The sequence below is a fragment of the Priapulus caudatus genome, unplaced genomic scaffold (genome assembly GCF_000485595.1).
Source record: "Priapulus caudatus unplaced genomic scaffold, Priapulus_caudatus-5.0.1 Scaffold682, whole genome shotgun sequence".
Lineage (NCBI taxonomy): Eukaryota > Metazoa > Priapulida > Priapulimorpha > Priapulimorphida > Priapulidae > Priapulus > Priapulus caudatus.
In genome coordinates, this window is record NW_014577743.1 from 78,500 (window position 1) to 92,983 (window position 14,484).

At 44.4% G+C, this 14,484-nt stretch overlaps 2 protein-coding genes across 3 annotated transcripts in view; both read left to right on the plus strand.

Annotated features, from left to right (window-relative positions):
• Positions 1-9,284, plus strand: part of LOC106812745 — a 25,129-nt gene extending 15,845 nt beyond the window's left edge. The window contains exons 11-13 of the mRNA XM_014816708.1: positions 7,143-7,248; positions 8,271-8,425; positions 9,271-9,284. Coding sequence (XP_014672194.1) covers positions 7,143-7,248; positions 8,271-8,425; positions 9,271-9,284 — 275 coding nt within the window. The remainder of the gene's footprint in view (positions 1-7,142; positions 7,249-8,270; positions 8,426-9,270) is intronic.
• A 1,525-nt stretch (positions 9,285-10,809) lies between these two features.
• LOC106812753 (AP-1 complex subunit gamma-1-like) overlaps positions 10,810-14,484 on the plus strand; it is a 19,966-nt gene continuing 16,291 nt past the window's right edge. Inside the window, exons 1-2 of one of the 2 annotated variants that reach the window (XM_014816720.1) lie at positions 10,810-10,857; positions 12,065-12,274. In XM_014816720.1, the coding sequence (XP_014672206.1) occupies positions 12,074-12,274 (201 nt within the window). In that variant the 5' untranslated portion in view covers positions 10,810-10,857; positions 12,065-12,073. The other variant, XM_014816721.1, reaches the window with a different exon arrangement.

The window sequence follows — 14,484 nt, forward strand, 5'->3', positions numbered from 1 at the left end:
TGGCATCCCTAATGGTATGGCCTCTCCCTACATGGTATGGCCTCTCCCCTACATGTGATGCCATCCACCTACATGGTATTGCGGCCATCCTACATGGTATTGGCTCTCCCCTTACATGGTATGCTCTCCCCTACATGGTATGCGCCATCCCCTACATGCGTAATTGGCCTCTTCCCTACATGGTTATAGGCCATCCCCTAACATTGGTATGCGCTTTCTCCCTGACGATGGTATGGCTCTTCCCCTACATGGTATGGCTCTCCTACATTGTATGGCCTCTCCCCTACATGGTATGGCCATCCGCCTACATTGGTATGGCTCTCTCCTACATTGTATAGGTCTTCCCTACATGGTATGCTGCCCTCTCCCCTACATGGTATTGGCCATCGCCTACAATGGTATGGCTCTCCCCTAACATGGTAGTGACCATCCCCTACATGGTTATTTGGCATCCCCTACATCGGTATGAGCTCTCCCTACATGGTATGGCCATCCCTACATGGTATGGCTTCCCTACATGGTATGGCCATCCCTACATTGGTATGGCTCTTCCCCTACATGGTATGGCATCTCCCCTACATGGTATGAGTCTCCCTACATGATATGGCCATCCCCTACATGGTATGGCTCTCCCCTACATGGTATGAACCATCCCCTACATCTGGTATGCGCCATCCCCTACATGGTATGGCCTTCCCCACTACATGCCGTATGGGCTCTTCCCCCTACATTTATGGCCATCCCTACATGGTATGGCTCTCGCCTACATGGTATGACCTCCCTACATGGTATGGCTCTCCCCTACATGGCTATGGCTCTCCTACATGGTATGACCATCCCCTACATGCGTATGTACCATCGCCTACATTGGTTATGCCGGCCATCCCTACATGGCATGGCTCTCCCTTTATCATGGTATGGCTTCTCCCCTACATTGGTTATGGCCTCACCCTACATGGTATGGCTTTCCCGTAATCGTATGACCATCCCTACATCGTATTGACCACTCCCCTACATGGTAATGGCTCTCCCATACATGCGTACTGACCATCCCTAAATGGTATGCGCCTTCTTCCCCTACATTTGTATGGCCCATCCCCTACATAGGTATGGCCATCCCCTACATTTGTATGACCATCCCCTACAGGTCATGGCCATCTCCTACATGATATGGCTTCTCCCTAATGGTATGGCATCCCGCTACATGCGTAAAAATGGCTCTCCCTACATCGTATGACCATCCACCTACATGGATTATGGCTCTCCTACATTGGTCAATGGCCATCCCTACATGGTTATGGCCATTCCCCTACATGGCATGGGCTCTCCCCACAATCGTATGGACCATCCCCTATCATGGGTATGGCTCTCCCCTTACATGGTATGGCCATGCCCTACAATGGTAACTGGCTCTCCCTACATGTATGGCCATCTCCTACATGGTAATGGCATTCCCTTACATGGTGAATGGTCCATCCCTACATAGTTGGACCATCCCTACATGGTATGCGCACATCCCCTACATGGTATGGCCTCTCCGCCTAGCATGGTTATGACCATCCCTCTACATGGTATGGCTCTCCCTAATGGTATGGCTCCCCTACATGGTATGGCTCTCTCCCTACATGGTTATGGCCATCCCTACATGGATGGCCATTCCCTTACATGGCATGGCTGCTCCCTACATCGTTATGATCATCCCCTACATGGTATGCTCTCCCCTAATGGGTTATGCGCATCCCCTACATTGGATCTATGAGCTACTCCATACATAGGTATGGCCATCTCGCTACATGTATGGCCATCCCCTACATGGTATGGCCATCCTACATCGTATATGCATCCTACATGGTTTATGGCTCTCCCTACAATGGTATGGCTCTCCCCTACAATGGTTATCGCTCTCCCCTACATGGTTATGGCTCTCCCCTACATAGGTATGGCTCTCCTACATGGTTGGGCCTCTCCCCTTACATGGTATGGCATCCCTACATGGTATGGTCTCCCTACATGGTATGCTGCCAATCCACCTACATGTATTGGCTCTTCCCCTACCATTGGTATGGCCATACTTCCTAACATTGGTATGGCCCATCCCTACATGGTATGGCCATCCCTACATAGTATGACCATCCCTTACATGAGTATGAGCCATCCCTAACAATGGTATGGCTCTACCCCTACATGGGTATGACCATCCTCTACCATGGTATTGGCTTTCTCACCTAATCATGCGTATGGCTTCTCGCCCTACATGGTATGGCCATCCCAGGCTGCGGCCGCCAAACAGTAAAAATTTACACTCTTCTCCGTCCCTTTCTTCGTGTCCACGACGACCGTCTTGGCGGATCGCCGGACGTATGTGCGGATGCTCTTCTGCACCAGCGTCGGCCAGGCATGGGCTGCCACAGTAGTGAACAGTCGACATGATGTAGCTCCCTGCCTAGGCTGGCGCGTCGTCCTTAGCAGCAAGCAAGGGCCGGCGGAAGGGCTGACGCTTCGCGCTCACCTCGCCACGATGGGATGGCTTTACGTGCGCAGGTGCACGGACGGCGGGGGCAGGCTGGCGGGGGGCAGCTGGCGGCGGCGGCGTGCGTTGCTCGCCGTGCTGCCATGTCGTCGTGAGAACGTCGCGGACTGCGGCACGATCGACCACGCCGACCGATCAACTGCCTCATCGATGGATCAGCGTGAGTGCTCCCCGCCGTTGTCACCTTCCCCCTGCTGTCACATTTGGGCCCCTGCTGTCCTCTTCTCCTGCTTATCACATGCCCCTGCTTGTCCCCTCCCCTTGCTGTCACATGCCCCTGCCTGTCCCTCTGCCTGCTGTCACATTGCCCGCTGCTGTCCTCTCTCCCTTGCATATCACATGCCCATGCTGTCCCCTTCTCCCTTGCTGCTCACATGGCGCCCTAGCTGTCCCTTCCCTGCTATTCACATGACCCCTGCGTGTCCCCTCTCCCTGCCCTGTCACATAGCCCCTGCTGTCCCTGGCTCCCTGCTGTCACATTTGCCCCTGCTGTCCTCTCTCCCTGCTATCACATGCCCCTGACTGGTCCCCTCTTCCCTGCTGTCACATGCCCCTGCTGTCCCCATCTCTGACATCACACTGCCCATGCTGTTCCTCTCTCCCTGCTATCACATGCCCACTGCTGTCCATCTCTCCCTGCTATCACATGCCCCCTTGCATAGTCGCCCCTCTCCCTGCTACTCACAGTGCCCCTAGTGAATCACTGTTCTCCCCCTGTGTCACATGCCCCTGCTGTCACTCCCTCTGCCTGTTCAATCCACCATGCTGTCAACACATCCCCTGCTGTCACGTCCTTTTGCATAAACAACTGTTATCTACCAACATCGCTATGTAGCAATCAAGATTGAACCCGAGAAAAATGAACCTGTAAAAATGCGTAACTCCGAAGCCGTCTAGTAACGATACTGCAGAAGCGCCGAGTGATAGTACCATAGGACTATACCAGATCATACGCAGTAACTCATGGGGCGCGTTTGTCTGGCGACGGAATCCGTGGCTGATCGCAGATTCATACGATGATTTTGATCAATGACCCAAACAAACGCAAACTCACTTTCACCAGTTCACGCTTTCGCTGCTGACCTATCACGGGATGGGTCATAACAAAGAACAAACTGTGATTGGGCTGTGGCGCGGGCCTGCCATATTGAGATCCCGTTCGAAATTCACCTCGCTGCAGGGTACGGGTTTGGTGGAATGCGAGATTCAAGTGATCACGTGACAAACAAACAGTCAGAATCAACGAATCCATACGGAATCGCAGATTCAGTAGGATCTGACAACAAAAACGCGCCCATGGACTCGCACCTGATGATCGTGACTCACTGCTGCTGTTTCCTTTGTCGTTGCAGTTGCCCTTTGTGGCAGATACTGGACAGTAACAGAGGACGAGCTGTAGGAGCTCAGCTGCGAGAGGTGATGGCGGCGTGTGTGCGTCATCCAACGCGGACTTCACGACGTTCTACGAGACGAGCAGAACGACACAACGCTGCTGCACAGCCTCCCTCTTACCATGTTCACCGGTCGCAGTGTTGTTTCTCACGAGATTACCGCGATTTCAATGTTACCCAAAGGTTACCGCGGTCGGCACACAGACTAATCGGATACACAGACTTGCGACGAAACCACAAAAGTGTGTGCCCCGTAAAGCAATTGACATTTGGTGGCGGCCGTCCCAGCGAATGGAGGCGGTACAACTCAAAAATCTGGCTGTGGTGACACACATGGATGTGTAACGTTCTAACATTAAAACGTCTCTATCTTTAGATTATAATATTGTTGGACTGGGGTTTAATTATACTTCCTAGAATCTAGAATCACAGAACATACATGCCACAAATACACCACAATACATGCGTTAAATTGCCACACGCGTTATACTGCTGCTACAAGTCTGTAGTTTAATTTATTCCCTCAGTCTGTGACGCGCCGATTTTGCTGAGATGTTTGTTTTTTCTACAATACAGTAAAAATTAATAAGACGATATAATTTTCCATATTTTTACTCAAATACAATTAATCATCATTTTATGCTAGAAAGCTTAATCACAAGTGGCTGGAGCTTCAGCAATTTACGATTTCTGCTTGTTTCTAGGGTTCGGGATCGTGCCAGGAAGGGTTACTTACTTCTATCAGAGATGGACACTGCTCCTTTCTTTTAGCCCTCTTAAAATTTTCTGACTTGCCTTGATGTTTGTTAATAAGGTGGAAGGACGGCCGGGAAGAGAATTATGGAAAATAAGTAAATACAGGACAGTTTGAATTTTATATTAGCAAAATTATTTCAGCATGTGTTTGGTTTAGTTTTTAGATATTGCCTTATAAGCCAATAATGGATATACTTCAGTGCCCCAGTGCTCAGTGAATATTTCTCGACCGATATTTTTCGTTATATATATTATTCATGAAATCAAGCCTGAGTACTGTATAAGCGCCACCATGCAGTCACACGACGAGAAGCAGAGAAAGCAATGTATTTTACTAATTCCCATACTAATATAACGTTATATTTATTTAAATTAGTGTACAGCATATCACATTTTCAAAGCAGGCCAGTGGATTTTAACCCTTAGTCAGCTGGAACACATAAATGAGGATGCCTGCAAAATGATTCTCAGCAATATAGCAGATATTTGCATTGGCTGTCTTAACCATCAATGATCAGCTCTATCTTATGTTGCAGATTCACTCGAAGTTCTTATCGCTACATGATATGATCTACATGTGTCAATGTTGAATGTGGTTGTATTATTTACAAATTGCATATCGCTTTTACTGGTATTTTTCACAGAACGAAGGGCACCAGAACTTACACAGATCACGAACCAAGTAGTGTTTTCCCTAACTGTAATGTTAGCTTTGTGTTTGCGTGTGTGTGGATGTGTGCGTGCGTGCGTGCGTGCGTGCGTGCGTGTGTGAGTGTGTGTGTGCGTGCGTGTGACGCGCGCGTACGTGCACGTGCGCGTGGCGCGCGTGCGCGCGTGTTGTGTGTAACTATATAAAGAACATTCTACTCCCAAGTTCCCAGGTAAAAAATGTGCCCTTTCCGAGTGACTTGTATTTGTCTCTGTTCCCAATTCACGAGAAATGTATCTGGAACTTCGTGGGAGGGAACGATGCTGGGAGAGAAGCATATAGCAATTTCGGCTAACTAGTATATAATTTCTATGGAAAGGAATAGGCGACAAGACAAAGTGAGCATCAGAAAGAGGAGAATGGGAGCGGTGAACAAAGTGGAACGCAAGAGAAGACAAGAAAGAAGAGCTCGACATAGACACGATGAGTAAACTATAAAAAGCAACAGGAATAGCAGGGCCCAATAACATTATCAAATTTCTAGGATGTGGGGGGGGGGGATTTCGTAACGTTTAGGGCGACGGGTATAGTTTCCAATTCCACACAGTCAAGTGCATGGCATGGTTGGGCATAGCACGTGTGGGACAGATACTCGATGTTTTACACATATTTATCGTCCTATGTAGGTCTATTTATTATAGGCTTTCATTTTATTTCTCCAAGATTTTATGACGGTATTTTCCTTGCCCCCTCGGCGATTGAAAATAAGAGATCACCGTAAAGTCATCTGATATGAAGCTTACACGTTGTAGCACATACCGATTACCTGCGTTCCCAGTAAGGGTACGTTGTAGCACATACCGATTACCTGCGTTCCCAGTAAGGGTACGTAGTATAAATACCGTTGACGTTGTCATTATCCATACGCGGCTCTTTGTAATTTCTCGATCTGTATGCAGCATATTACAGTCGGTTATCCAATTATTGTTAGGTTCATTTTACACATCGGCTCTGTGTGCATGTTAGGCGGGGTGAAACAGACGTATCACGGCTACTTAACTAATACTTTGCAATTTGGAAAGACGCAAAACCTAACAAGTAGACTTGCCAGGTTGACTTGATGAATGATACCTTCATAGATATTCTTTGATAGCTCTTGAAATAGCACCAGCTTTGCTATATAAAAATTATGCGATGTATATTAGCTTGCCATCTAAACAATACAAGAATGCACGTGGAGCAGACCTAGATCAAGAGCTAATAATACATTATTAGCTACATTACTATTATACATTTTTACATACATTACTATAATGTTTTATTAGCTCTTGCCTATTTGTATAAACTACGACGAGCCAGTCGCGCTCAAACGAGGAAACTATATATGACAACTCAGTATCTTTCTCGTTTGATGATGCAAACAGCAGTCCCTCGAAGATATAACTCCTTTAACCCAAGGTTCTGCGTGTATCCCAGGAGCGGATCTAGCTTTCAGGAGGAGGGGGGATGGGGGAGTGGGGAGGTGTTGAAATTTAAGTAAAGGCATACCGAATGCACGCGGTGCTAGGGTACGTGGTCCATGGGCTTGCTAATTCCTCCCACCTAGAAAATTCAGGCAGCTGTGTAGTCACAGGGGAAATCCCCAGTTTCTATCCGCCTGCAGACTGACTTTTTTTATTTTTGGCCTATTTTACTAGTATCAGGAGTAAGATAATATAGATCTATATAATATATAATATATTATCTTATATATATTATCTATTATATCTGTTTGTCAGACGTCGCTGTCCTTACTATAGTCTCTGACTGCATGCAGGGTCTTCGTCTCGATGCCTCATGCACCTGCGAGGCATGATACTGAGCGAGTACGCCGAACAACTCAGGAATCCGATGATCACGAACGATGAAGCAAAGAAGCACGTGTAAGTTGTTCTGCCTATCTCGCCCGTGTTCGCTAATGCGTGTGTTGAAGGGAGAGGTGGATAGGGGATGGTGACTATAGACAAGACTGATACGACTGTATTCATTCGCTTATGTTGTTAGAGGAGTTTACATGGTAACTGCATTCACCAGAGCCATCTACTACATGCTATAGTTATATCTGCTCATCACTTGGTTTGAAAATTTTACTTGTATTACCTGAAACAGGTACGCTATACGGCCTAAATATCTGAAGCTGTCCTCATCAGACTAGGATTATTAATGGACGTATCTTGTTTTGTGAGAACACACGAGTGGGTAGTGCGCTTTATGATGCGAACATTGCTTCCCAATGTCTGACACCTACTGTTTTGTGAGAACACACGAGTACTCTCCCTGCTATCACATGCCCCTGCTGTCACCTCCCCCTGCTGTCACATGCCCCTGCTGTCACCTCCCTCTGCTGTCATCCACCATGCTGTCACCTCCCCCTGCTGTCACGTCTTTCTGCATAAACAAACATGTTATCTACAACATGCTTGTAGCAATCATAGATATGAACCCGAGAAAAATGAACCTGTAAAAATGCGTAATCGAGCCGTCAAGTAACGCATACTCAGAAGCGCAGTGATAGTACCATAGACTATACCAGTCATACCAGTACTCATGGGGCGCGTTTGTCTGGGACGAATCCGTCTGATCGAGATCATGTGATCCTGATCTGACCAAACAAACGCAAACTCACTTTCACCGGTTCACGTTTCGCTGTGACCTATCACGGGATGGTTCATAACAAAGAACAAACTGTGATTGGCTGTGGCGCGGGCCCGCCATATTGGATCCCGTTCGAATTCACCTCGCTAGCAGGGTCGGGTTTGGTGGATCGAGATCAAGTGATCCGACCAAACAAACAGTCAGATCAACGAATCCATCGGATCGAGATTCGTGGATCTGACCAAACAAACGCGCCCATGGACTCACCTGATGATCGTGACTCACCTGTGCTGTTCCTTTGTCGTTGCAGTGCCCTCTTGTGGCAGATACTGGACAGTAACAGAGACAGTGAGGAGCTGAGTGCGGAGGTGATGGCGGCGTGTCGTGTCATCAACGCCGGACTCACGACGTTCTACGAGACCGAGCAGAAACGACACAAGCTGCTGCATCACCTCCTCACCACCGGTCAGTGTGTTTCCACGGTTACCGCGATCAATGTTACCAAGGTTACCGCGATCGGCACACAGACTAACGGACACACAGACTGGACGAAACACCAAAATGGTGTAATGCAATTGAATGGTGGCGCCGCCCAGCGAATGGAGCGGTACACTAAAAATCTGGCTGTGGTGACACACCATGGATGTGTAACGTTGTAACATTAAAACGTCTCTATCGAGGGGGGGGAGGATTGCAACCCCCCTCTATATCCGCCCACTGCATCCAGGGGCGTAAATCCGTACCGAGGAGTGGGGGGATGATCGGCGATAGCCGGGGGCGAAATTAACCTTTGCTGCCGCAGGCAGGCCCGCGTGCCGTAGGCATGCCAGTAATAGGGGGGTCTGGGGGCATGCTCCCCCAGAAAATTCCCATTTTCCTGCAATCTGAGGCATACTGTAGGCCATATTCTCATGTCTGATGACACTATTTCAACCCTAGATTCAACCCTACAAGTTAAGATTCAAAACACTTTTCATGACTTTTCAGAGAGCGTACACAGTTAGGTTACTAGTAATAATACATGTATTAAAACACAGGTAAGAATTGCAATTTCTCACAATTTCACGTGTTTTTGTATGTTTGCAACCATACTTTTTGACTATTCTTTTTTTTCTTTCTTTTTTTTTGAATTTCAGGGGAGATATTTGTACAGGCCATTCCCCCTCCTTCAAGAGCAGGGGGATGCATTCCCCCATCTCCCCCCCCCCGGATTTACGCCCCTGACTGCATCCCATCACACCATGCAGTCACTTAATTGAGAATGTTATGTTTTGGCAACCTTAACTGGGATTTACGATGTTTTCCTGTAGTTTTAGCCCCCTAGTCAATTTGACTACGGAAAAGTAGAATGGCGATTATAGATAGTGAAACGATGGGGAAAAAGATAGGAGAAATGAGAGAAGAAAGAAGAAGAAGAAGCAAGAAACTGGAAATGAGATCGATTGAGGAGAGGGAGGAGGATGAGCAGGGAAAGGATAAAGAAACACTAAAATTTAAATAAAACGAGAAAAACTAAAAGTAGGGGAGATGTTTGTTCTCATTAATAGCGCAATTCTTTTCTTTCTTTCATTTATACCCCCTCTTCCACCTGTTTCTTAATTTTATGCCATGCCACTGATTGCCACGCGTATCCCTATATATATGCGTACGCGCGTAGGCCCTATTCGTATTCTCCACCGATCGTTCTTTTTCAGAACTATGTTTAATTAAATGTCATACAGCATATAGCATAGCCATCTCATATTTCCGCTTTCTTTTTAAACTTATAACCTTTAATAAATCCAGAAACCGTTTTATTCATTAACTTATAAAATTTATCATGGTCATTAGAAGATTGGTATTTCCGCATGTATGATGAACCTCATTCGTATTAGGCCTATAGTTGATCATATGAGTCTGATCACTAGCTGCTTTCGCCATGTGCGGTTTCCGAGAATTTTTTCAAGCTTGGCTTTTTTTAATTGTCATTTCACATTAGAATTATTTTCCTTCTTCTAATCTTTCTACTGCAATCCACAGAATCGATCTATCGATTAGATCACCTCGACTTTCTCCTTTATCGGTATAGTCTCTTTGACTTTACCTTGAAGAATAACCTTTGCAATATGTTACCTCGCAATTAAACGACGAAACGTCTAAATATTTATTTACCCCCACGACCACAAGCACTTATGGGGATCTCAATAAAGAAAAATAATGCTAAATAAACACGAAATGTATTTACTATAGGCCCTACATACCAAAGTCTTTCTCTACTCTCTTTCGCCTATTATTGCCGGTAATTTCCTGTAAATGCCGTTCAAATGCTCTTCTGCAACAGACACGTGCACCGCACGCACGCCGTTGCACGTTTACACTTATACATATATACATTTCGTGTTTATTTAGCATTATTTTTCTTTATTGAGACGCTCCAAATTTAAATGCAGTGTCCACAACTGCTGCCCACTGTCTTATTTTGCATTTAAATGCAAAACTTGCATGATTGATCTAAAAGTATACTTTAAAAATAATTTTAGCGATGATAGGTGTAATAGATCATGTAATAAGGATATGAAAGAAGATATGGAACATTTATATAATTGTGATAGTTATGAAAAATATAAAGAGGGACAACAAATAGATAACTGGAGAAGGGACAGCCAGAGTTAGATTATGTACGGAAAATTCTGGCGATTCGTGACACTAACATTTAGAGAATTAGAGGCGACGTTTATCCCTTGGGTTTCTAGATAATCCCCACACTCGTTGATTCGGATGCCTTGTGGAATACATTTAGAGAGGGTACTAAGATACAAGATACAAGATACAAGCGCGATAACTTATAAACTTCGCCAAGAGGTGGCATTAGCTTATGTGACGTCACCAGCCCACTTTCGCCACGACGAGAAAATTAGGTGAGGCAGTTGGAAGCGGGTTTATGAATATTATCGTTTTTAGCGTGGCGTATTGTTGGCACTAAAACACAGCTTTATCGTTGTTTATTCTATTAATTTAGATATATACTCTTTGGGGAGTGTTATCTGTTCGAGATCGTTGGTTGACTTTGTTATGACTTGTTGTTTTCCGCCCAGGCAGCCGCCATGTTGTTCCGACCTAAGTCGATTGCAATGCTTGAGTTAGAAATGACTAGGCCCCTAGTATTAATAATACTAAGCTGTAATATAGACGATAGGTGATATTGCAATACAAACACTAAAACCTAAAAGTGGGCGAAATACACGAGGTCCAGAAGTAAGCTTAAAATGCTTCACGTTACGTTGATCTAACACACGTAATGTCTAATGACCCTCAATCCTTGCGTTACCGGTTACGTCAGGTCGGTGGGTAGGTCTTCCACGTTTACATATATGATATATCGGATACCGTATACCTGCGAACACCTAGCATTAGCACTAGGGCAGCGGCAGAATTTCTTAGAGATGCCTCGGTGGCCCAGTGGTTAGGCCACGTATATTGTCCACCTCTCACTCCAAAGGCTGTGTGTTCAAACCCCGACCGGTGCAATGAATTTTCTCAAGGTGTAAAAACCTGGCTCTCAACATTGGAGACTGTGAATCTCCCGTGGCTTGGATGACCACGTAAAATGGCGGTCCCTGCGTTATTATTCACATAACCGTGGGCTACGCAAAAAAATATCCAGATCCAGCAGTGTATTAGTTCAGTGCAGTGAAAAAAATACACGGGGGCTCGGGGCGATTTAGCCCCCGAAATGCCAAAAAGAGCCCCCGTAAATTTGCATAGAGTTCAATGCAAACCACATAGAGACCACATTTTAGAGTGCTATTTTCATGCACGCGAGCTTGAAAAGTAGCCTCCGAAAAATTAATTTTAATTTTTTCCTTGGTTCAGTGATAGGGGTTACGGTCACTTACAGGGTATATACGTAGCCGAGTCGTCAATTAATTATTGCGCTGAAACCCTAAACGCTGAGCTTCATGGTCGCTAATTAAGCAGTTGATTAAACTAGATGCAGACGTTAAATGTGGTGTGGTAAATTGGTTGGCGTGTCCGTTTCAGAAGCTCATCATCGTACAGTTAACATTTGGTACACTGAAGTCGGTTCAATCCTCATCTAATAATATTGGTCTGTGTTCTCTTCAGGTGTACAAAATGCCGACACCTATTCGGCTACGTGATCTGATCCGTCAAATTCGTGCGGCTCGCACAGCCGCCGATGAGCGTTCAGTCGTACAGAAGGAATGTGCGTATATACGAACTACCTTCAGGGAGGAGGACAACACCTTTCGATGTCGAAACGTGGCAAAACTATTGTATATACACATGCTGGGCTACCCTGCACATTTTGGGCAGGTAAGTGCTTACAGTTCTGTATTGCATGTGTAACAGATCTGATTCTTTGTTATATTCGTTGATACTTGATAGTGCGTGTATAATTATTTGTTGTTTACCACATGCCCATGGTTGAATATCATTCTACTTATTCTTCTACTTCTATATTGGACAGTCTGTAAGGAATAAACGTCCAGGGCTATAGCTAGCCATGGGGTGTGACCTAGCTTGGGTAAAAAGCCAGGTAGTTAGCCTTTTTAGCCGAATGGCACTGAGGGTGGTCACAGCCAGAGTTTAAATTCTTAACATTGAACTGTTTATTTTGGCATATATGTTTAAATTGGAAAAATATTAGGTATGAATAATTTTAATGAAATTTCAGATAAGACTGAATTGCAACTATGTCAATTTGTATCAATTGAATAAGAAAACCAACAACAATAACAAAAAACAACTACAGCAATAAAATTATTGTTAGTCTTTCATGCACTCATTTTCTAGGCAGATGTGCCACTGAAGTTGTTTAAAGCTGAATATCCTCGATATAAGGGAGTCATAAATGTTTGTAAACGCTACCATTTCTTCATTAATAACTACCAACTAAAATATCACTTGCAATGCCATCTTTAGCAAATTACATCACAATAAATTAATTTTAAGGACTATGGTGAGCACTACCTTTTTAACCATGCATTATACGAGTTGGAAACAACAATATCATCAACGACAACAGGATTGGAACTATTAGTGTCTTTCCTTGCTATCATTCAATTAATCATTCGATCTTTCATTCAATTGTACATACACCATAACCTGCTTAGTTTTATTTAATCCTATAATGTATATCAAGAGTAGATAATAACATGTGTTATTATCTACTCTTGTGTGTATATATATCCTGCAACCTACTGACTGTTTCATTCAATCGTACATACACCACAACCTACATACAGTTTCATTCGATCCTACATGCACCACAACCTAGTCACCTATTCAATCATTTCTACATATATACTGCAACCTACTCACTGTTTCATTCAGTGGTAGATACAGCACAACCTACTTACAGTTTTATTTAATCCTATATATGCTGCAACCTACTCACTGTTTCATTCAATCCTACATACACCGCAACGTAGTCGCAGTTTCATTTAATCCTACATGTACTGCAACCTACTCACGGTTTTAACTAGTTTTAGAAGTTAACATTTTAATGTGAAGCAGGTGCACAGAGAAAATAGCACTTGTGACTAAGTCACTTACTAGGCACATGCACTGACTGCATTAATGAGATAACGAGAAAGGCACAGCTGAAGTAAGTGTGAATGTGCCATACTGTATGAGAAGTGTTCTTTTGAATTTCTGTCATTCATTAACATGTATTACTATATATAAGACACGCTAGCTAACTTTCATCAAAATTAATCTGATAATATGTATTAACATCAAATGGACTGTTGTTAGTGTTCCTATTTATCTTTCATGAATGGTCAAGTTATTATTCTTGCCATTCTAATTTCTATTATGAAATTTTAAGTTCAAGTAATGCAAAACTTCTGAAAAAGGCACTTGCTTTTTGTTCTAGAAACACAAAACTGATGTTTAATTTTACATATTTTCTGTAGTACAAACTATTACCTAAATTTGGTTAGCTCTCATGTAAATTACAGAAAATACAAGATTGCACATATAATTGGATGTAGTTCGATTGATTGCATTGTTGGTAGCTAGATTAGTGCTGTCTAGCAATTGTATAGGTAGCAGCTACTGCTCTTTCATATACGGTTAGTTATGCATTGGATATTATATTAATCAAGAAGTAATTGTATCGTCGGCGGGGATACTATGGTTTCATGTCTCCCCAGCCGCCGCTGCCGCCGCTCGGTCCGCCACAGAGAATTTCCCTTCCGCTCTATAACTTGACCCCTAATTGACCTAGCGTGACCAAACTTGGTATACTTACACATCTTGGGAAGAAGGTGTGCAGAGTACCAAAACCAGGTCACTGCGACCTTTATTTGACCTTTACCTTGACCTTGATTATATTTCCCTTCCGCTCTCTAACTCGGCCCCTAATTGACCTAGCGTGACCAAACTTGGTATACTTACACATCTTGCGAAGAAGGTGTGCAGAGTACCAAAACCAGGTCACTGCAACCTTTATTTGACCTTTACCTTGACCTTGATCGTATTTCGCTTCCGCTCTTTAAAGGCTCACAATGCGCATCCAA